A 25,522-nucleotide genomic window follows, 5' to 3' on the forward strand; every position below is an offset into this window, starting at 1 on the left:
GCTTTAGTCAAAACAAGTTTGAAAGTAAAAATTTTCCCATGACCTTCTAGAATAGTCTTGCACTTAAGTTCAAGTTTGCAGCTTGAAGGACAAACAAAAAGAACACCAAGCCCCTAAACCCTCCAGCTTGACAGAGTCATCTCTTCTTTAGGTCTGATTCTATAAGACAAGGACAGACCTGGCCTCTGTTAACACAATCATACAAACAAATTTGTGGCAAAATTGTGCCTTTACCCCCATCACCCAGAAGCTCACTGTCACTAATGTGTATTAAAAAATGGAACCTTCATTCATCCTGTGAGAAACTTTCATTCACATGCAGTCAGTGCTTCCCAATGCACTGGATGAAGTGGAGGAAGTCTGGGGAAAGGAAAGGGGTATCAGAATTTCCTGCTATGTTTACCAGGGGATACAACCATTGGTTATACTCCAGCACACAGAAGATGAAACCTTTTCACTGGCTCACATATCAGAAAAAGAAGCTGCTATGCAGCTCTGTCCTAACACATACATCAACTCTCACAGTTCCTACTAAACCTCGAGATAAATGCATAAATCACATACATTTTATTTTGGGAAAGAGCAAGATTACAAATAGGCAATGATCTAACATTGCTTCCCACACTGGAAACCTAAACTCACAAGCTGAGAGCTAATTTTAGTGTAATAAATTCTTTAGAGACCTGTATAAATTTTTTTAATTTGTGGAAAAAATGTTTGTAAAAATGTGTTTTGTAGGTTTTTTTTGTTGGTTTGTTTTTTTTTTTTAATTTTGTTGTGTTTTTTGGGGGGTTTTTTTGTTTTTTTTTTTTGTTTGTTTGTTTTGGTTTTTTTTTTTGTTTTTTTGGGTTTTTTTGTTTTGTTTTGTTTTTTTGGGTTTTTTTTACTTTAGCTTTAAAAGGACTAAAACTGAGGAAAAAGCCACAAAACCTAAATTCCCATTGAAGCCAGGTAATATAGAAACTCAGTAATGTTCTCTAAGATCACCTTTTGATCCAATACATATACACCTACTGAACTATCTGCAAAAGGTGTTCTTCCTCTTTGTATTTTATCCTGGTAGAAAGCAACCATATCATAGAATCACAGGATCACTAAGCAGTTTTGCAAGTACATGAAATCTCTGTCTTGGGATTCCACCCTGCGCCAAACACGAGATTTGAGGATTCAATTTATATTTCAATCTATTGTTCTTTCCTCCAGCATTCATTTTGGTAAGATTCATCTTACTTAACCTTTGCTGTTTAAATCATAAAAAAGGCTTGCCATTGAATTGGCATTGTCCCTTTAATCAGAGGATTAAAGCAATTTCAGAGAGCAGTTTCTCATATATATAATATGTACATCTAAGATAAATTGAATCCATATTGTTTTGTTGCAAAGAAAACAAAACACACCTAAGTACATAATATTTTATCATATAAATTTAGTATACATGACACTATCACAACAAACATTTTCCAACTTTTCCAACATTTTTCTCTTATTCTCTGTCAAAATCCAAAATCAGATCCAGAAATTATAATGACATTTACAATTCCTCTCAAAATGTGTGTGAATCCACTGAACAGCACCTGAAGTTTACAGGTGATAGTAGAATTTTGTCCCAAAAAATACAATGTCCACACTTTTCTATAAAATCCCTTCTCAATAGAGGTATTTAGTATCGTCATAAAGGACATATTGATACTTATTCAAGAATCAGTATTGATATTGATTGATACTTATTTCAAGTAATAAGTTTTGATTTAAACTTTTTGGTTTTTTTTAAGTTTAAATCAAAACTTATTACTTGAAAATCAAACCAGTGATTTTATGGATTGTGACACTGATATCTTTAAATAGGTTTCTGTTTCCTTAAGCTAACATGGGAATATTCTACTCCAGGACAGATACTCCTGGATTATTTCCAGACTGGCTCTTCAGAGTTGTGTACATTAAACAACAGTAACAAAAGACCATATTTTAGAAAATATCTTTGTTTCCAAAAAGCAATGACTATTTTGGGTCCCATAAACTTCTCTCTTTCCATAAGAATTAACTTCTCTGTATACCCTTGGGAGAATTTCAGAGTGCAGGGAAAAATTATTTAGATGAACTTGGTGATATTTCATCCACTTATTTGGATGCTGCTCTTTTGCCACTGACACTTACTCTCTCTCACTTTCTTGTGTTAGAGACTACATACAATTTAACTGTGAATTTGCATCAGATTTTCAAAGTGATCCTTGACCATGTAAAGCCTTTATGTACTTGTGCTACATTGCCACTGTATAAATACATTGAGAAGACTAAATTAAAGCTATGCTATATATATATCTTTCAATTTGGGAAGGTATTTCAAAAAAGTTAATTAAATTTTTAAATAAAAAAAATATCTTGACCATGTACTTCATATTAAAAACAAACAAACAAACAAACAAAAAAAAGTTTGTGATATCAAGTCACGAAATGTTTTAGAGGATTCAGTAATAAACCTCAGATTCCCTGGTTCTTAGTTCCTGTCTTTGCCTGCTCCTCTCCTTTCAGCTATTCTTGACAGCTAGCAGAAGCAGTAGGCTTTCAGGTGTCTTTGAACTTCAAAGATATTCAGCTAGAAGTCGTTTTCTTCAAGTTCATCTTCCAAAGTCCAGTGGCCCAAAAATAGACTATTGCATTGATATTTTTTCTAGGTCTCCACTGATGATGTGGGAGAGAAGACTGCTGGAGGTCAGTCCCATAAATCTCATGTTAACTATGACTGTCCACATGAAATGTATTTAAACCAAGAATAGTTGCAAAAGTTCAATACAAAAGTAAATGAATACCAGACTGAAAAACCCCTACCTCATAAACCCCTCTAAAGTATAATACAGAAGAATGCTGACACATACACATGATTTCTCAGGTATTTTTCCTCCATATGATGATGTTTTATGGAAGTTAATATTGTGATGAAAGACTGGTAAACTAAATGGAAGATTGGGCTTGTACAAAAATTATATCTGCCAAGAAAAAAAAAAAAACCCACTCTCAGACATGAAAGATACCAGTTTGGCAAAGGCCATTAGGTGTGTGGATCCCTGCAAATAAAAGATCAGGGAGACCTGACAACATCTTCCATATTACTAATAACGAAAACCAAAGCTAAGGGGATCTGCCTGTCTTAAAGAGGTAGACTTTAGCATTTACTTCCAACAGCTTTTGGTTACACTTCAAAGATTTGAAACAAAACCAAACATTGAGGAAAGAAGGTATTCTTTTACACCTTTTCAATACATGAAGAGAGTGGAGAACAAAAGTTTCCATGTAATATATCACCAAATGAGAATGTAAAGATGGTTTTCAATTCATTTCTATTCAAAGCACTTCACAGTGATAGATCTAAGAGAGCTCTGACAGGTCCCTTCACAAAAAGAATAATTATTTGGAACTGTGACTTAAAGGTAATAGAGAAAGCCTTGCCTTGTCAGGCACAGCTTAAGTACTTCTCCATCTCCCACTATAGTGAGATGTTTTAATTCCAAGGTACTGTACTTGAAATATTATATTTGACCATCCTGTTCACAAATAACATTATATTTTTGTAACTTTATTAAATGAGTTGATAAAAACTTACATGAAAATGCAAAAGTTTCTTCTAAACCAAGGAAGCCTTTTTTGTTACTATTTTTATTACAATTATTTTGGGAAGAAGGCTTGTATGGAAAGTATATCCTGGTTATGGAAGCTATTTTCTTTTTCTTCTGGCTACTTCTTATCAGTATCCTTGTTTCCAAGCTTTATCTTCTAAAAACACAAATTCTACCTATTTTCTTAAAACTGTCAATTTCACAAGGTAAAAAAAAAAATAAACAGTAATATCTTCTTTTCCCCACCACTTAATGAGCTTATTGATGGGAATCAGATTTCCAGTACCAATTTACTCATTTACTCACTAATTTAATTGGGTAAGAGATGTTTGGAAATTGAAATATGACATTTGTCTCAGGTTGTCCTAAACATTCGTGGAACCACAATGTGCTCAATGTGTAGGTATTTTTTTTGCAAAGTTAATTTATTAGTCCAAGTAATATGATTTTCAGTATTCTCCAATGAAAATCTGTCAGAAAATTTCTGATACTTCTATTTCGTGTCCTAATGCTACTTTCTCTGAATTTATGAGAATACTAAACACATAAACTGATATTACTAAGTACTGAGGATATGGATAACAAGATGAATGAGCTAGCTAGAATGCTCCACATACCTCTAATTTCAAATTATCATGACATTTGCCACTTCCAACCTTACACTGGTAACTGGCATTCTGTTCAATCATTATAAATTTGTTTAAGTATTTAAATAAAGACAGAAGAACCAGTAAGAGGTTTTTGACAGTGTAGCAAATTACACAGGTTTGTTAAATGCACCACTGTGCTGGTGCAAGGCAGCGTGGCTAAGCATTCCCATGGGAACTGGGTGGAGAGCAGGATCAGGGCCAATTTCTCCATTTTAAGCAAGGATATATATCAACGGAACCACACTCTGAAACTGTATGCTAAAAACCCATCTACCTGCCAGTAAGTGTTAGTGCACAATAAAATTAAGCACACTAGCTATTTTTCACTGATTTCTCCCTTTACTATAAACTAAATGCTGGATACTTTATTTTTTTTAATTAAAGTAGAGTAAGTTCTTTTGCCTAAGGGTGCTCTGTACTTACACCTATGGAGGTATTTTGCAGAGAGCTAAAAGCCGTAGTCTGCTCACACTCTGAACCAGCAGGAAGCTTTTTAGTAACACAAGATGCCACACTGAGCACAACCTAATTGAAAGCTGTATAAAGCAGATTGGACTCTACTTGTCATATAGGGGTGTGATGCTGCCAGTGCTTAAGGTACAATGAACTAATTCAATCTCCTGTGAGCAACCCAAGTGTTCTCACCCATCTAGTGAATGCTCTAAATTCACCCCTGAATTTACCATATCTTAATTTCTCTGGGCAGTTAAGCCCCAATAAAAGGAATCTACTTCTTTTGTGTTCCACTTTGAGGTGATCAAGGAAGCAAGACAGAATCAGAGAAGTTGTAAATTTGCCCCAGGTAAGAGGAAGCCAAGTGTAAATGAGACAAATAAATTCTTACTATATACTTTAGGCTTTAGCTTAGACTCATGGTAGTTAAAGAGAAATTTACATATATGAATAAAAGAAAACAATTACAGTAGAAAGAGCAAAAAGCAGAAGAAGAAAGTCATGGTCAAGATTAAGGCAAAAAAGATGAAGATGGGAAGGAGGGATTTGCTTTATTCAACAAATGCACTTTGTTTTCTGGCATGCAATTTTGCATGCTAAAATTTAAATGCTAAAGTTTAAATGGAATGTACTTCATTATTTACCTTACACCTGGATTTCTCTAAAAAAATTTAAGCCAAGGATGTAAGCTGTCTTGTTTCTTGCTTCATTCAGGAAGCAGGAAACAAGACAGCTTACATCCTTGGAATGTAATTTTACTGGAAATGATCATCCAGTAAAATCATTGTGGCGATGCTTATCATTCCAATTCAAGGCAACTCTATCAGTATGGTTATTGAATTCACAAACCCTTTTTATAAGCTCTGTCACCCTCTTTTTGCATGTGGTGGTGTTTATCCAATTTAGGTGAATGGTTATTTTTGTCTGCTAAAAAAGGTAAGTTATGTACTCACAAGAAAACCATTTAAGTATGAACTCTAAAATTCACTCCATCATAAACTTGATCCAATTAACTAAATCACGTGATTTTGCCTGTCTGTAATTACAGAAAACATAGAGCCAGTCTTGAGGCAGTGGGTCTACATCCAGCTCATTCAATCTCACAACATTTTTCTGTAAGAAACAAAAATGGCTGAAGTAGTTGTGGTGGAAGAAAAGAGAAACATGAGACCCAAATATTCACCTGTTTTCCTAAAGGCCTCAGAAAATCGGAGAGAAGCTCTGGCTCTGCTATTAAATATTCTGGTAGTATTGGGGCACTGCCAACACTAGCAGGGCAGAGCAACATTTCCACGACTCTCTGAGGCAGCAGGAAGATATTTCCCATTGACATACATGTCTCTTCATCATCTTTTACACAAGTACACACTACAACCTGCCCCAATGCCTCTGCTGTACGTGTATCACTGAGGTAATATACTTCCTGCTCTATATCCACTTTATTTCCTCTGTTCAAAGATCCAAGAGTTGTTACGTCAAAAGTGTGTCTTTTATTGCCCATAAACATCACTTTAGCGTTAGTACAGCTGCCTTCATTGGACCTGTCTTTACAATTACAAACAAAAGACTTGATTTAGCACATACTAGACTGCCTTACTGTTGAGCTGGGAAAGCTTCACATGTGCTAGCAGCTTGCTTCCCTTGGATTATGGTCCCAGGGGTCTAAAAACCTTTAAACATAAATAAAGTTAAAAGATGCTCAGAAAATGCAGATTTGCAGACCCAGCAATTTGAAATTTCTGAAAAAACAAAGGAATGTGAAAACTCTGGAAATGGGATCTCCTTTTGCCAAAGGAAAACAACGATACTATTTTATACTTGTACACTTTCCGCTCCAAGACACTTGACAATCTTTCAGCATTTAGCAAGAGAACACACCTATTAATGAAAACACTATTTTTCACAAACAATAAAATGGATATTAAATGATATTTTAAGAAACAGTAATATCTCTTGTTCTAAGTTTGCTTCTAAGACCTGACTGTTTGACTGAGATTTTTAATTAATTATATTAAATGATGATAGAAACAATGTAAAATTTTTATTATTTGAGGAAAACAGGAGTTAGACTGAGTTAAAATGACACCAACATAGTATATTTCAGGCAATTTACATTTGAATTTCTGATACATGTAACTTTTAAGGTGCATTCATTAGGTAATGTATCATGCCATACATTGAGTATGGCTTATTGGGTAATGGAGTTATTATTTCAGGGTTTTTATTTTTTCCTCAAATTAAACACAGTTTTATGAAGTACTGAAATAGCTGACTAATTAAATAATTTCAAATACAAAATTTGAATGAGTAGATACAATACCAGTTGAGTCAACTCTGCAATGCAGAAACTTTATTATACCTTCATACTAATCAATACAGCATGCAAGTACTGACAGTAAGGACTATTAAAACAGGCAAAGAAGTTTTATGGGAATCATCTTTACAGCTACCCACTTGAAAAAATCAAGAAAAAGGTAATTATGTAAATTTCTTATGAAAATTAAACCTCAAATTGTGTATTAAATAATTCAAACTTCTGATATCAATATTGTATCAGTATACATCATAATTCACTTCCACAGTGTGATATCAAATGCCTCTTGTTATATTAAATACGTAAATTAAGATAAATAAGTAATTTCAAAGTCATAAATTGGTTCCTAAAATATCATTGCCATGAAACAAAATAAATAGTTTTAGCTAAAACTTTAGCTAAGCACATTCATACTTTTTTAGGCAGAATCTTCCTACACACAAAAACAACTCTGAGGGTAGGAAACGAAAACCTACTGGCAAGAATGTGTTAACACATTCCTCTTGAGAAGTAGAACTTATCACCTTTATTGTGAACTTATACGATTACAAAGACTTGTTCAGACTGGGTGCAGAAAAAAATCTTTTCTCCATTTGTGACAAGAGAGAGGGTTCAAAACACAAAGAGAAAACAGTGGAACAGTATTAATAATTAAGGCCCAATATTAAAATAACTCTTCCTTTCTGTTCTCTGTGTCTTGAAATGCTGAAGTTAATAAGCTTTCATTTTGGCAAGGTCTTTATGAATAGAATGAGAGAATCTATGATTAATGGTTGCAGCAAGAATAAATAAATGAGGGCAAGATGATACTGTGAAAGTAAGCTTGAGCAGATAGCAAAAAGTTGCCAAATATGCTGAATAGTTGAAAACTGGCTTTTGTAAAATGAATCACTGTATTCTTTATTAAAAATTTAGAAATTAGTGCTTTACTTAAAAATTAAAAAATATAATTCAATAATTGCACAAATTATTTTATTAAATTATTGTTGATTTTATTAGGTAAGTTATTTCCTTAAATCTATTGGAACTATACCCCTTATTTGTCAATGCTGCAGTGCCGGAGGAAATAACTTGGATCTTGAAATATACCACTGCATGGTATATTTTGTTGATGATTTGTAGTATAATGGAGTCCTAGGACAACTACAACAACATACTGTTCTTCTGTTCCTCTGCTCTTGCTCACCTTAGGAGCATGAGAAGTGCAATGTTTCAAAATCAGGCTTTCAGAAGCAGCATTTTGAAGGGGATTCAGAGTTCATGGCTATGGCTTTCTATTTTTCTCATAGAATTCTTCTATTATGATTTTGTTTGAAGTAGAAAAAATGTCCTTTAAGTGTTTTGGATACTCTAAACTGGACTTTCCTTACAGTCCACATCTACATATATTGGAATTCACCGTTGCTTTCATGTGTCTTGTGATTTTCCATTCCCTCAGAAGAGTCCTATTTAGAATAAATGTTCAAATAAAGAAAGGTTCTGGAAGCTTAGTTTGTAAAAGATACTTTTTTCTCCTCTGACCCTTTGCATGAAAAATTCTTTCTGTCTATGGAATCTGTTTGAGGTTTTTTTTGGTCACTGAATCCTAGGCTTCTTGGAATTTAAAAAAAGGGCATAATTGTCTATAATTTGCAGAGTTGCACAGACTTAGTTTGTGTCCACTCAAATGCATTAACTTTACAATTCTACATGTCTCTTAAATGTTGACAAGATTCTCTCTCCTAAAAATATTACAAATTATTCTAAGTGTATGAGGCAAGTTTTATTTTGGCAGATGTGGAAAGATCATGGGTAGGAAATTTGAAATAAGACCAGGAAAAAGAGTTAGGTAAAACATAAAAGGGACCATATAAGTCCTAGGTTGATACAAAAGTAATTTCCTTAGAAATTATGGATAGATGAAGACAAAAACTTTAAGAAACCTTGGATTGAAAAGAAATAGTAAAACACAGATCAACTGTGGAGATTGTGAACAATGGGAAAAGAGTGGCACTATCACTGTTTATTTGTACCTCTCCAACTTCAGTCACTGCTGTGCAGCCACTATCACAAAACCTCCTTGAAGCCATAGTTTCTGCTTTTGTTACAAGGTCTTATTTATGCCTCTTCTAAAACAGATTCTAAAATCTTAGTCGTTGTTAATAAGATGCTTAACTGTTATCAAGGTTGAAATTCAGTTTGCTAGACAATTGTGTCCATTTGTTTCCATTCAGTGTCATCAATGCTAGGTCACTGTAGACTGAATGCTGAGATTGACTTAATTATAAGTTAGGAATTCACATGCAAACGCCCCATGCACCAGCCCAAAGCTGGCCCCTTTTCAATCTGATATTAGATACTCATTCACTGATGGAGTGTAATTTTTTCATTTTATATGTAAATAACTTGCTTTTCTTCACTCACTAGAGAGTGTTGAGTTATGCAAGTTGAGTTATTATTTTTTTTTTTCAGAGTGGCAGTTTCTTCCAAACTTGGAACATCTCACAGCAAGCAGAGAAACCAACAGCTTTTTCACACAGCATGATATTAGAATATTTGGCTAAGGGCCCTAAAACATTAAAAAGAAACAAACAAACAAAAAAAAAAATCTTATTCATGATCCTTGTGTTTACTTGTTATGCTCAATTTGTTCTTTCGTGCTTGTAGCACACAAAGGAAATTTTGATGGCTTGGTGTTTTAATGGCCTGGTGTTTTATCTTTATAAGGAAAGGGAGCTTTTTCTCCATATATTTTCAATGATTTCTAAAAGAAAAAAACATGAAGCTATGTCTGAGAGAGGTTTTTCTTGCTAAATGCCATGCTTCTCAAAGCCTCACATTCTGTATGTTGTGGAACATTTATTGAATGACTGCACACTGTATGTTTTAACCAAGCAACATATTCTTTTACTGTACAGAGCAATGTTAAGTATATCCAGTGACACTGTTTGAAATTTCAAGGTTACTTTGCATTTTTTTAAACATCTTTTTCAGTACTTTACGTCTTTCAAGATAAGATGAATTAAGAAGGTATATATTTTGTAAATAACTCTTTCCTATTACAAATATTAAATAAAATTATGTGCGGCACAAAAGTGATAAGTATGATGTTTGATATATAACAATAATACCACAACTTCATAATTTTGAACAAAATTTAGCAATCTAATTAATGTACTGCATCATTTGTCGGCAGGTATTAGGATTTTGAAAGACATAACATAGAAAACCAATGTAAGAAGTATTAATTAAAATCTTTATTTCTCTACAGCAGTTGTGAAATGATGGTTTCACTGTGTGAAAGAATGGTTGCTTTACTACTGCCCTTGATACTTTCTAACTTGGTTGCACAGGTTTGTCTCACACATCTAATAGCACACAAGAATTTTCTTCTAACTAAAATCCTGTGAAATTAATTCTCCAAAGTACTCATAGAATCACAGAATTATTTGGGTTGAAAGAAACATTAAAGATGGTCCAGTTCTAAACCCATCATGGGCAGGGAATCTTCCACTAGACCAGGTTACTCAAATGCCTTGGACTTTATTAGAAACATAATTTTGTTTAATATTACTGTTCTCTCTAGTTAACACTTCTGTCATTAAAAAAATGAATATTTACCTTTAAAAGCAATTTTCTTTTAAAATCATTTGCTTTCAGTAAAACACCAATAACTCTTACTCTTTTGATACTTGAAATTATGCTGCTAATCAATGTATTTGTACCACAGTAATTCCCTCCATCGTAAGACAAATAGTGTTTGTAATTTCTTCTATTAAATATTGGGCCAATATCTTCCCTTTAGTGAAAAAAGGCAGAATTTCAAAAAGGTATACAAATGTTTCATTCATTGTCACAAAGGAATATCTGAAAAATTTTCTCACATACAGCAGCCTAAATGCAAAGAAAAACCCTGTATTTTTAATAAGAAATTTTAATCAATTTTATGATGGAAAATTTATAAACTGTGAAACAAAGGATGTCAGTCCTCTTTACCTCGAATCTGGGAACACATGGTCCCTGCACTGTTCTTTTGGGAATCCCTACTTCATTACTTCATCCCCACGAACAAAGCAATGATCTTGTCTCATTTTTCTTTCTGATGAATGCTCTCAAAACACCAAACTGTCGCAATTTTTAAGTATAGTAAAGAATAATCACTAATGAGACAGACGAGGGGATAGAGTGTACCTTCAGGAAATTTGTAGGTGACACCAAGCTGAGTACTGCTGTTGACACATCTGAAGGATGTGATGTCATCAAGAGGAACCAGAATCTCATGAAGTTTAACAAGCCCAAGTGCAAGGTGCTGCACCTGAGGTGGGTCTGCCCTGATATCAATCCAGGCTGGGGAATGAGCAACTGAGAACAGCCCTGCCAAGAAGGGTTTGGAGGTGATGGCTGATGGGAGGCTGAACATGCCCTGGCAGGGTGTGCTCACAGCCCAGAAACAAGTGGTATCCTGGGCTGCATCCAAAGCAGCCTGGACAGCAGGGCAAGGGATGGGATTCTGCCCACCTGCTCTGCCCTGGCAAGGCCCCACATGGAGCACAGCATCCAGCACTGGGGTCTCCAGCACAGGAAGGACATGGACCTGTTAGAGTGAGTCCAGAGGAGGGCCAGAGAGATGATCAAAGGGATCATATGAGGAACACCTGAGAGAATTGGGTTTGTTCAGACAAGGTTTTGAGGTGACCTAATTTGAAATCTAAATGGAGCCTACAAGGAAAGTGGAGAAAAACTATTTACAAGGGCATGTAGTGACGGGACAAGACAGAATTGCTTCTAACTGAGAGTAGTTGTAGATTAGATATTAGGAAGAAGCTGTTTATTGTGCAGTGGAACAGGTTGCCCAGAGAATTTGGGGATGTCACGTATCTTCAGTAAAGTGGAATCCAGCTTAAAATTTTCTTTCTAATGTCCTACTGGAACCTCCCCTGGTGCTGCTTGAAGACATTTCCTCCTGTTCCATTGCTGGTTGCCTTGGAGGAGAGGCCGACCCCCACATGGCCACAGCCTCCTTTCAGGCAGCTGTAGACAGTGGTATGGTCTCCCCTAAGCCTCCTTTTCTTCAAGCTAAACACCCCCAGCTCCCTCAGCTGCTCCTCACAGGACTTGTGCTCCGGATCCTTCACCAGCTCCATTGCCCTTCCCTGGACTCGCTCCAGCCCCTCAATGTCTTTTTTGAAATGAGGACCCCTGAACTAGAGAAAGGATTTGAGGCCTCACCAGTGCCAAGTACTGGGGAAAATCCCTTCCCTGGTTCTGCTGGCCACAGTACTCTTGATACAGGTCAGGATGCCACTGGCCTTTTTGGCCACCTGGGCATATGCTGGCTCATGTTCAGCTACTGTCAACCAGCAAACCCAGGTCCTTTTCTGCTGGGCCACTTCCCAGCTGCTCTGTCCCCAGTTTGTCTCATTAATTTAGGAATTATTTCAAGTACTTAAAAACAAGAAATGAGGGGGAGTTTTTGGTAAATAATTTCTAATAATTTACATTACAATTATCACAATTTTATTATTTAGGACTTTAATATGCATGCTCTACTTCAGAAGCCAAGAGAAGCCCATCTTAGCCACTAAGATAAACAGGCAGTCTAATATCAGCATCTGTTATTCTCATTTCATTGCTGCTTTGCTTTTGTTTCATAATTCTGGTCACACTAGACTCTCCAAAAAAACCCAGCAGTGCATATGTCTGTGTGTTGGGGGTGTGGGAGATAAAGAAAATATTATTTTCTAAGTTGTCATGTTTTCTGAAAGACAGAAACATATACATGAGGTTTGTAGACAGAAAAGAAGGTTTAAAGAGTGCTATTCCATGCCTGGTTTTTATTGGGCCTATTATCAAAATTTCTCTTCAAACTGCTTTATGATCAGAGTAAGTTTTATTATATGGGCTTCACTTAGCCACTGGCTAGTTAGCATTCTTAATGAATTTATTGAGTTGAATGGAGATGAGAACACACAGTTTCCACTCAAATGCAAATATGAATACAGGAATACTCTTGGATGCCAGCAGGAGTATACTTTAGACTGAAGTGGGAAAAACATACCTGTCAAAATCCAAGGCCCCTAATAATGTCAGCATATACTCTTGTTAACACAAACAGTATGAAAACCAAGGAAAGTCTCCAAGTAATATTGGAGACAGATTATGAGAACACTTGTCTACAAAATTTGTTTTACAAGAGAAATTGATTGTGTGTGACTGGATGACAGGAGAGACGATGCTGAACTTCCACTGCAGAAATTCAGAAATAAGGGCCTGCAGAATTCGCCTCAAATGCTTGAACATTTCTGATGTTCTATCTGTGCCTTGATCACTACATCCCTGTCCAGCACAGAGTGATCCAAAACCAGTCAATAATCTCAAGGCTCAGTTAAGGCAAGCTGATAATTACCAGATGACAGTAAGAGAACATGATTCACAGTTTAACCTAATTACATGCATCAGAAATATGATTACTACATTTTATAAAGGTTTTTCAGTCCCCTTTAATTTGACAGTTAGCATATAAAATATGTTTTTCCATTCTAAAACAAACAAGCATCAAAATGCCTTCACAGCACACGGGTTATGTACTAATTAAAATGTTACCTACAACAGTTACATAGAGATTATAGAAAATCCCACAATAAGGATGTACAGCAACAAATCAAAAGGGGACAGATTTTGACAACTGGACTTCATTCTCATTGTGGAGTCCAGCTTAAAATTTTCTAACAGCTGTCATTTAATTATTAGTTTGCAGTCAGAATATAAGAAAAGGGAAGTGACTGATGTCTGAACAAAGACAGTTGCAATAATTATTGTATACACAGTATTTAGGAATGCTGATCAGCAGGGCTTCCATACATAATTGTGTTAATTCAACATATATAATTTAAAATAAAACAGACTTATCTTTTCAACATAACAGAAAATGCAGAAATACTAATATAAAACTGCTTAATGCACTCAGTATGTGTAATATATGTTTAGATGGCAGAAAATAAAGGGAAGCAATTATCCTCACTCTGAAAAATTAAAGAATTTAAGAATAAAAATTCCTTTTAAAACCAGTAATTGAGTTAATGTTATCATGTGTTTAGTTGTGAAATTGTTTGGTTTGGAACCATATCCCAGCTCCCATCTTCTAAATCCTTAATTGTAATACTTTTGATAGTACACTACTACATACAAATGCATCAAACCACTGCTGACACTTATACAGGTTCAGTTTCAAAAATATGGAAGAGGCAAAGAAGCAACAGCTATATGTTTTTTGAAGATGTACTATGGCCAGTGTCTGTTGAAAAAAGAGATCTACCTCCAAGAAGACAAAGAAATTGAGCACAGCTACATTTTCACTTTTTCACTATGGTGAGTCTCACATGCATCTTATCATGCTGACTTAATTACATTAAAAAAAGCTTTAAATAACTGATGAAGAATATTACAGTATACATTCATGCACTCCTTTGCCTTCTTAAATGAATCTATTTTTTCCTCCAATAAAAAATAGTTCCTTAAATGTGAAATAGACTTTTTTAGGTGGGCATTCCATGGTTTTGGAGGGCAAAAAAAAAATAAATCTTTTTTAGTTGGCCATCATTTAGTATCCACATAAAACCTGTAATTAATATGTCCCATATATGTCCTAATTGGTGAATAACTGGCTTGCTAGTAAGACTCCTTATTTGACTTTATATTTAGTACAACTTCTGTTAAATCTTTATATCATGAAGGCTTACCAACAAAATTAGAAAGCTTATGATTTTGAATTGGAAAGCTAAAATTTTGTGTATAGGTATTTTACCTTTTATCCACATGTGGGGAAAAAAAAAACCAAACCCAAAACCACTTCAAACATGTGTTTGAACCTGCCAGTATTGCACACATAAATTACCTTTCCTTCCATTATATTCTCTTTTCATATTGGCAGAAACTATTTGTCAGCATCAAGGTGATCAGGTCACAGCTTGATTTCTTTCCTTAAACAGCTATGTAATGTATAATGAATCACATTTTAGCCCTGGGCTGCAAAGGTTTCCTCTTCCTAATACATTAATAGGTGAAAAACCTAAGAAAAATCTGATTTAAAGGAGGGCCACAAAGATGATCAGAAAGCTGAAGCACCTCTCCCACGAAGACAATCTGAGGGAGCTGGGGTTGTTCAGCTGGGAGAAGAGAAAGCTTTGGGCAGACCTCAGTGCAGCCTCCAGTACTTCAAGGGAAGGAGGAAAAGGACATATGAAAAGGAGGAAGAGGGATTTTTAAACAGGAAAAAGTGACAGGATAAGGTGCAATTGTTTTAAACTGAAAGAGGGGAGCTCTGGATTAGATATTAGGAAACTAGATATTAAATTCTTTCCCCAAGAGGGTTTTGAGGCACTGGAACAGGATGCCCAGGGAGGCTGTGTGTGCACTACCCCTTTTACTATTCAAGCTCAGTTTGGATGGGGCTTTGAACAACCTGGTCTTGTGGAAGATGTCCCTGCCCACTGCAGAGGCTTGGAATTAGGTGAGCTTTTATGTTTCTTGCAACCCAAGCCATTCTGTATTTTATTCTGTGATTCGATGATTAACAAAAAAAAGGGAACAGTAGTCATTGATGGGCATGTCTCCTGGCAGGAACTCAGCAATAATGTTTAATATACAGTAACAGCTTTCCTTTTCCTACAGATATGTGAAGTACCAGAATGTTCTGCTGAAATTATTCAATAATCTTGTTTAAAAGTTTGAACACTAGCCTGTTACTTTGTACTATGTTCTATGTAAGCTTCAGCTGGAAAAATGCTACTCTAGGAACCTATATTATTTTCTTCACAGCCACCAGCTCACACACACACAAAACTCTTCTGTACTTTTTAGGAAATGGTGTGCAATAAAAAGGTTAAAAAAAAATTACATATGTCATTTTCATGGGGAAAGAAAAAATAAATAAGGACTTTAAACTGCACAAAGCTCTTGCTGCTGCAGTGTCAGCAGTTCTGTAGAAAAGTCAATCACCCCATCATTGCTTCACTGTTCTCTTGACCCTGGAGAGATGGAAGACAGAAATGGTTTCTGAAGAAACAATCAAAAAATAAACAACAAAGAAACAGCACAAAAACAAACAAAAAATTAAAATGTTGCATACATGATAAATCATGGCTTGTTAAGATAAAGGAGGTTTAATAGCAAGTGAGAGCTCAGGTTTCAAGTTTTACCTCTATGCTTGGATTATGATGTACAGAATATACGTATGTTTTATTGCTTGTTGGAGACAGGGAAAAGTGAATACTGTGAATAATTCATATTTAATTCCTATTATTGCTGCTCAGTTCAAGAAAGCAGAGGGAATATATTGCTATTAAGCACACATTTTATATATTCTTGTCAGAAAATTTTTGGTAAGCTGTATTTTATTATGTTACATTAGCAACTTTCATCATATGCATTACTGCTCCATTAGAAGAAAACTGTTTATTTCAACTGATAAGAGTAATAACAAGCAGCATCTATTATATTATTAGTTAGGCTGCAGTAAAGTAAATAATGCTTGGAAGGCCTGAGAAGCCATGAAGGGAAGTTAACATTTTAAAATCACTTTCCAAAGAATATATATTATGTGTGTCTAAAATAACTGACAGATGTGCATCTACACACAGTAAAAAAAAAAATCACAGCTGCATGTATGTGTCTTTCCATTAGTGTATATAATTTAATTAGCAGGTTTGCTGTGTGAGAGAAAACCAAATTATCTGGAATCTATTATTAAAAGGTTTTAGGACTGTCTGAAAGTTTCTTAGGACTGTCTGTAAAAATCTGAAGATTTTTTTCAGATTTTATCACACAGATCTGCAACTAACTCTTAGGTAAACTAAGCATGAGATACAAAAAGAGTAACTTTTACTGACAGACATTGTAACACAGAGATTACAGCATTTACCTATATTTGACATAGGAAAAAAAATTGTACCCCTATGGTATAAACTGAGATGGAGATAGAAAGTCTCAGTTCACCACATTTGTAAAATTCATAGTTTTTTGTCTTAACACCCAACTTACATCCCACCCCACTTACACCCCACCCCACCTCTTCAGCAACAGAGGTGCTTTTCTGTTTATCCATTCCTGTTATGGTTTCCCTACACCTCTCTATGAATCCCTGATTCAGGAATTCTGCATATAGAAAAAATATATTGTAACAAGAGTTATGCTAAAATTAAAGAGCATTTTTCAGATGTGGAAAATAGGTATTGCAACCCACCCTCAAATGAGTTTTGAAATCTATAAACTCTTAAAATGTCTGGTTTGAATTCACTTGTCTGTGTCAGGTAGTGTATCTGCTGGCAGTCAATAGGTCACTTTGTCAGCTCCCATCTGCCTTTGCGCTGAGCCTCCTCACCTGTGTCTCTATGTCTAGTTGATATATTTCTCTTTCTGTTTAAAAATATAGCCATTTCCTATTTTATCTGATACAAATGACAAAGAAAAAATGTCAAAATAAATATCCGCTAGCTCCTGGATTACACTGAATATAATGCTTACATATGAAAATGATCCACAAGGAACACATCTGAAAAATAACTGTTGTCTCAGTGCACACCACTTGCATCTCTGCTTCATTCATATGAGTTCTACATGCTGACAATTAACTGCATATAGAAAATTAAAATTTCCTTAGAATATAAAATACAAATGAAAAATCTATTTTGTACCTTTTCTCCATTAAATTAGAATATAGTTATACTTTGAAGTCTTCCTTCATCAACTGATAAAACAATATTTTTGCTTTAATGTACGTTTCAATAATATAGAACCGAAATATTTGTTTTGCTTCTAATGTATGGTGAAAGCAATTATCTAACGTCTTGTTTTTCTGTAGAATTAAGACTACATTATGCAACAAAGCATGATCATAACAGGTGGCATAAGACATAAAACTTCTTATTTTATATATCATGAAACCATAGTCATAGAATTCCAGGTGGGAAGGATCCTCAAGAATTGTATGGTCCTACCTTTCTTGGCAAAAGCACAGTCTAACTAAAATGGCCCAGCATCCTATCCAGCTGAATCTTAAAAGCGTCCAATACCAGGGAATCTACCACCTCCATGGGGAGATTTTGCCAATGGCTGATGCTTCTCTTTATAAAAAAAATTCTTTGTGTGTCCATTTGGAATCTACCCAGAAGTGATTTGTACCCTATGCCCCCTAATTTTCCCATGCAACTCCTTGTGAAAACAGGGAGTCTCCATTTTCCTTGTAGCCACCCTTTCAGTACTGGAGCATGGTGACAAGGTCTCCCCTTCCCTCGGCTGGACAAGCCCAGTTCTCTCAGTCTTTCTTCACATGGCAACTTCCCAGTCACTGATCATCTCTGTGGCCCTTCTCTGGACCCTCTCCAGCCTGTCCACATCTTTTTGTACAGTGGGAGCAAAACTGAACACAAAACTGAACACAACTGAACACAGTATTCCAGGTGTGGTCTGACAGGCCCTGAGCAGAGTGGGGCAATGACTTGTTAAGCTCTGCTGGTGATGCTGTTGCTGGTGAGCCCAGGTGAGCCCTGCGGCTTTCTTTGCAGGAGCAGCACACTGCTCACTCACATAGAGCTTGCTGACCACCAGGACCCCCAGGCCCCTTTCCACAGATCCGCTCCCCAGATGGATAGATCCCAGCCTGTGCTGCAGTCCTGGATGAAATATATGTATATAGATATAAATATACACACTATATATATCGATACATAAATGATATATTGTGTGTAAAATCTTGGGTTTTGTTCTATGATCTTTACAATGATAAAAATAAATCCACTGGAGCAATCTTTTAAGGACAACTTTGTGTCACATGTCTCAGAATGACACAGAATTTCAGAATGCTAGTTGGATTTTTTTCTTGAAAAATAGGAAAATGTAAAATAGCACCTTTTAGTTTATTCCCACTAATACTTTAATTCTCAACAACCTTATAGCTTACAATAGCCTGTGATTACTACCAGGTGTAATTTATCCCTTAAACCAGTACATGCTTTAATAGTGCACTAACCAAAGTTCATATACATGTAATCCCCCCCATTTTGCTTTTTTTTTTCTCCACAATAATGGCTTAAACCAATTTATTCCTTTGCCTAATCATTCCAATACATTTTATATGTGTTTAGATTTTTTTTTGATTTTATGATCAAGAAGTGCATATTTAGTATATTGAAAGGTCCTTCAGGCAGAACAATAAAATAGTTGAATGTACTATTCATTTTTACTCAATTTTGCTGTATCAGCTGAAAAAAAAATACTATGCAAAATGTGGAGTGAGTGTCACTTAATTGTTATAGCTTGTGGTGGTGATGTAGATACACAGCTATTTTTAATTAAGAGCTCCAGGTTTGGTATGATGGCTAAAAAACCACAATTACCCAAAATGTAGTGGAATATTTTAACTATGGGGAAAAAGAAGTGCATGCCCTGAAGCAGAACTTCCAAGATGGTCTCTCGCATCTGCATGCTGTCAGCTAAAAGACCAATACTATAATTTTCCAATATTTGCCTAAAGAATTGTCTTGAAATGCATAACTGCAGAGGGGTACACCTCTGAATGCTCTTTGTAAAACAAAGGGTATGGCATGGGATATGAGAAGTCAATAGAAACCTGTCATTCATATTCTGCTATGCTAACCTCTGCATGCTGCAAAGCCAACAAATGCTTTTTTCTTCATAATGCCGTTTGTGAAGGTAACTGATGGCAAATACAAGCAATGAGAAATAAAATATCTGCTTTCTTGGTGCTCTTCCTTTAAACTGTTTTCTACTGAGATTAGTACAAAACAAGTAGGCATGTTAGATAATGGTAATAAAATCATTTGACTGAAAAAGAAATATTTCTCCTTTTTACAGGTGATACAAGTACTAAAGGTCAGTTAAGTACTGTAAATGAAGCCCACACACTGCATCTAAATCATTGGTAGCTGTGTACTACCTTGCAAAGTTTTCAGAACTTTTTGAACTCAGTAAACAATAAATCAGAACATTGTTCCTGTCAAAAATATCCACTGATGATACCCACTAAAATGCAGAACAAATTGGTGATGCTCCCACATTTGTTTTAGCACTATAGCATAAATCAGCAGCATATAAAAGGGTAATCAGACAACAGAACTGACAGCAGTGTTTTACAGTACTCAATAAATCTCATGCCTGAATAGAAAATGACAGAGCAGCACTGAAAGCACTGTTTGCTTTCCAGCTCTGCAGTCCAGATCCAGCAAATGACTGAGGAACTTACAACAAGGCACCAATGAAATGAATGCATCAAAACCTGAAGTTATGAAAAGCTTCAAATCAAAAAGCTTCCATAAACCCTCTTTATGACATCAGTGGTATTTGGAAAGATAAGAGACACCAGTTCCCGACCTTTAAAGATCCCTAACTGCTTAATGGAGAAGAATTTCAATTTTGGCAATGTCAAACAATTTATGGCTGAACTCATCTCAGTAAGAATTCTTTCAAAAATTGGTGACTGGTGCCTTCAAGAAAGGGACTCTTGACAAAACCTGAATTCCATCAGCAGAAAAATAAAAAAATAATACTTGGAATACTTCTGTGCTCAGGGCCTTCATCAAAAGTGACCTTGGACTGTGTAAATTTTAAGTTCAACTGATGTTACTGATATACAAGCTAGGGCCATAAAAATCTGAAATTCAGATTAACATCTTTCTTTGGGAGATCTTGGAGCACTACTGTTTCCTTGGCTGGGGATGAACCAATATATCTAACATATCATCAGAACACATATTCAGGAGAGAGAGAGGAAGGTAAAGAGACAGACCAACAGAAAGAAATTGGGAAAGAATAAAGGGACCTTACCTCACTTTTAAATTGCCTTGCAGTGGTTGTCCATCGTAAATTGACAAAATATCAAAATCTTCTTCAAGGGCAAAAGTATGAAATGACAATTGTATCCTGTTACGCTCTCCTGTGATAATGATCCATGTGCAGTTGGCATAATTTGGATAACCATGAGGAAATCCAGGGCTTTCTATAGTACCATTTGGTCCCTGTACTAAGCCTCCACAGTTCTGACCTGAAAAAGAAGAAAGGAAAATTTGCAGTTGGTTTTCTTTTCCCTCACCCAGTATATATTTTTACATAAGTAACTATATGTAAACTTAACTTTAAAATATTTTTTCTAGATTACAAACAGCACATAAAATTGCATTTATACCATTCTTCTCTTCGGATTAAAAACCCCCATAGCTGGATTTTCTGAGACACTCAACATCTTTTTATGCAGTGAATCATTATTTAAGGTTATGTAGTATTAACAATGTATGACTTATTCATTCAAATGTGAAATTTCAGCATTAGCCTTAATGCCATAAATTCAACAGACTGACAGTTCTAATGGCAAGAGAGTGTTCAAAGCTTTTTGACAAATGCCATTTAAAAAGTTTCTATATAAGTACTATACCTATATATATATATATAGATATATATATATCAGATATATCTATATATATCTGATGTATATCTACATCAGAGTTTCTGATGTTCTGAAACCTACTTTAACATGAAGAGCAAAATGCAGACACATTTAATATGCTTTGTGTTGCAACTAATCAAGATTTCTATACTTTGAAAACACAGCAAAATTCCTGTGGTATAATATTTGTAGTTCCATGTGATTTGTGATAAGAAAAGTGGGGGGTTTTGATCTTTTTGGTGTTGTGTTGGGTTTTTTGGGTTTGGGGTTTTTTTGTTTGTTTGGTTTGGTTGGTTGGTTGGTTGGTTGGTTGGTTGGTATTTTGTTTTGGTTTTGGTTTTTTGGGATTTTTTTTGTTTTGTTTTGTTTTGTTTTGATTTGGCTTTTTTTGTTTGGGTTAGGTTGAGTTGTTTTTTGTTTTTTGGGGCTTTTTTTTATTCTCAAAAAATAACACTAAGGGTTTACTCAGTAGGCTTTTGTATCTGGTTTGTATATCCCACAGGCTTTGTGAGGGCATGACAGCTCATTAACGGGAAGTCCTCAGCAAGAAACCTTGACTTACAGTGCACACTGTTGCTAGTTTCCTACTTGATTTTGTTAATTCCCCACACAACAGTTGTACTGACTTTGAGCTGGAGAGAAGTGTTAATGAAATATTTGAACAGAGAAAAATATAAGGACATTCTGTGGACTGTAATGCTTGGATTATTATCCACACTTTAATCACTTCAGAACTAGTAAAATCCCATATTTTATTGTTGTACCTAAACCAGAAGAGTATTTCTGACTGCAATTTTGTTTTTAACTTCCCAGCAAGGGGTCTTACACTGAATCTTTCAGAGAAGTGCTGTCAAATTTTTGTAGGAGGTTTCTAAATCTTAATTAGATGGATTTAATAAAAGGGATTTGGTCCTACAACTAAAGAACTCACAAGTAATCATTTTTTACTAAATTTCAAATATAATAACTCTAATGAAGAGATAAAAAGGCTGTGATGATTCAGGAAACTTTTAAAATAGAAATCTTCTTTGGTATACCTATCATTTGATTCACTTTAATAAGACATCTTTATTATCCAACATTTGCAAAGAAGGAACCTCTTACACCATGAACTTAGCATGAAGGTTTCAGTTATGTACTGTTCACTAAAAATTATCAGCATGCTTGCAGACACTTGCAGATGCATTGTATCCTTCTTCCTACAACCGCAGGGGAAATGTCATACAAATGCCACAAACAATTTAAAATAATTTAATTACTGCAGAACTGAGGTTCTGAAAACAGAAAAGGAAAATTATAGTGACAGCCCACTGCCCTGTTACTCTAACAAGCTACTTCATGTCTCCAGCATTGGTTTCAGTAAGTCAATGTACAGTACCCCTTGTAAGCTGTGCTGCTCAGCTGCTGCACAACCACTTCGTGCCACTTGGGCATGAAAGGCTTGCATTGATAAAGGAGTGCATCTTAGCAATTCATCTAAAATCTGTCAAAGACAGAGCCCCATTTTAGAAGCAAAAATTTGTAATTCTAGTGTATAAAGAATATAGTACACCATATGTAACTGCATATGTAATGCAGTATCTTAACTTCATTTCTGACATCTGTGGAGACAAACAAATTATGTCCCAGTCTCTTTGGGAACCCTAGAGCTGGCTTAAAGTAAAATTTTATTAGCCTTTATTTTTAACCTTTAATAACTTTATAGTTATATTGCTATAAAGTTCATAATATAAATTGTATTAACCTTTATTCTTAAACTCCATATTGCTGGGGTAGTAAGTGAGCCCTCACAGCCCCTACATGGCCATGACTAAGCAGCTTCCTTACATAGATGCTTGTTAACTACTTGCAGAAGTTGTCAACTGCCAGTGGTTGCTCCCAGTTTTATTCCAAAAGGTGTTTTGTAATCCTATTTTAAGATACAGGTTATTGTGCATTATTATTTTGGAAAATAAACAGACTCTAATGAGGAATAAGGCAGAAAAAATTTTACCACTGTTTAACCTAAGCATTTCTTTCAACCCAGAGACCTTTTTTTCTCCACTTTGCTTTTACTCTCCTGTATATATATTCCTCCACTTCTGAAACTATTCTTACACAGTTTCCGAAACTATTCATACACATATTGCCTATTCACTTTGTACCCAAAAAAAACATGAGGCAAAGGAGAATCATAAAGGAAAATTATTGCTGTGAAATGCTATTTAGGTTTGTTCTTAATTTTATATGCATATAAAAATATATACTTATTTACTTAGTGTTCAGTAAAAAACAGTTAACTCCCAGAAAATTCATTACTGTGCACACACAATTTCAAGGAAGATTTGGCTTCTGAAGTAAGCAAACCTGAAAGAGGTTTTAAGAGCTATACAGACCCAGAAAACACATCTTCTAAGTCTGTCCCTGCCGAGTTAAGATACAAGCATGTTAACAGAGCAGAATGTAGAAAAAAAAATGCCAGCTACTGTCTGTATAATACCTATTTTGTCAATATATGCAAGTCTAAAACCTTAAGAACTGTCAAATATTACACCTCTTCAAAGAAGTAAAATTCAGCATCAAACCACTTAAGAGAGATTCAGTTGGAGGATATACTTGGGGAACAGGAACAAAGAGGCTTAGGGTGACAGGTAGCAGCAAATTAGATAAGAGTTGAGCATACAATAGGCCACAAGAAATAATTCATTTTCTGATTGCAGAGACACCACAGACCAGTACGATTACAGTGATGAGATTAGCTAAGAATGTTTTGTTTCTTATGTGTATTTTAAGAGAGGAAAGAATCATCAAAGTAAAGAAAGAAACAAACACATCAATAGGAAAATGTTAAAAAATATCAGCAGAAATTAAGTAGTTCTGGGCTGAATGTAGACTGGATATCACTGAATACACTGCAAAAAGGTCTATTCCAACATTTCACTTTAGTTTTGGCCGTTGTGTCAAATAACAAAATAAATATTGCCATTTGTCACAAGATGTGCAGTCACTGATTGAGTACAATAGGAGTACACTGAATTGTTTTAATTCCAAAGGTGTATTAGACTGTGATTTTTTATTTGTATGATACCACACAACTGTTTATATGAGTATAAACTATGCAGCTATTATTATTTTTCTGTTATATGTTGTTTGTAAGAAGATATTTCTGGATGGCCTTATGATATAAAAAGTGTATTTTAAGAAAACTGATGCTCTTGGGTTGTAGTTGAAAAATATTTGAAGTGATAATATTTAAATTGAATAAACAGCGTTGTTCTTTATTTACAAAGGTACTTTGCATATCCTGTACCAATTTTATTGTACCTGTTCAGGCTCAATATTTCTCAGTTGTGATCCCTAAGTGAGAGCCAATGAAGTAAACAAAACACTGCAATTTTGCCCTAAATACTGGTATCAAATGTGTGGTAGAATCACTAAGAATCAGTATAATTTTAATACTGCATCGTGATAAGATTTTTAACAAACTTCAAAAAATAAAAACTTAGAAAACACTTCCTAAAAAGTCTGATTTTTATTTCCCTGGGCCTTTAGGTTTACTTATCACATACTCCCCCTATACAGACTTCCCACCCTCTTTACCATATTCATTGACTTCTTTTTGTTTGTTTGTTTGAAGTTTCAAATGCTTTTACTAAAAAACATGCAAAAAGGAGCACTTCTCTTCTTGTAATTCATAAGATAGTCTGTGGAAGACTAATACATATGTATACATATACATATTTATATAATAATTTTTGCAGGATACATGTATTTTGAACAAGAAAACTATAAAATACATCAAAACTAACTCTAGTAAAGCCAGTGCTGCTAAAGATATTTTGATCAATCATGATAATGAAAATGAAGTCATGTTTATTCTTATGACGGTAAGTGGCACCTTCCATTCTGCAGCTAGAGATTGAGAAAATATGTCTACCAAGACTGGATCTTCCTCATTCTTTGAAATAGTTTCTTATATGAATTTGTTGTATTAGTAAATTTAATAAATAAGAACAGCTGCACTCAGCCAGATCAAAGGTTCATTACCTTTTCTCTAATAGCAAGTCAAAGGAAGGAGGAC

The 25,522-nt window shown here is 35.0% G+C and overlaps 1 protein-coding gene across 1 annotated transcript in view; it reads right to left on the bottom strand.

The window, feature by feature from the left end:
- Window positions 1-25,522, bottom strand: part of CSMD1 (CUB and Sushi multiple domains 1) — a 1,068,142-nt gene that overhangs the window by 827,220 nt on the left and 215,400 nt on the right. Inside the window, exon 2 of the mRNA XM_041477428.1 lies at window positions 20,847-21,063. Within this exon, the coding sequence (XP_041333362.1) occupies window positions 20,847-21,063 (217 nt within the window). The remainder of the gene's footprint in view (window positions 1-20,846; window positions 21,064-25,522) is intronic.

The sequence above is a fragment of the Pyrgilauda ruficollis genome, unplaced genomic scaffold (genome assembly GCF_017590135.1).
Source record: "Pyrgilauda ruficollis isolate IOZ18807 unplaced genomic scaffold, ASM1759013v1 scaffold40, whole genome shotgun sequence".
In the NCBI taxonomy this organism is placed as follows: Eukaryota; Metazoa; Chordata; class Aves; order Passeriformes; family Passeridae; genus Pyrgilauda; species Pyrgilauda ruficollis.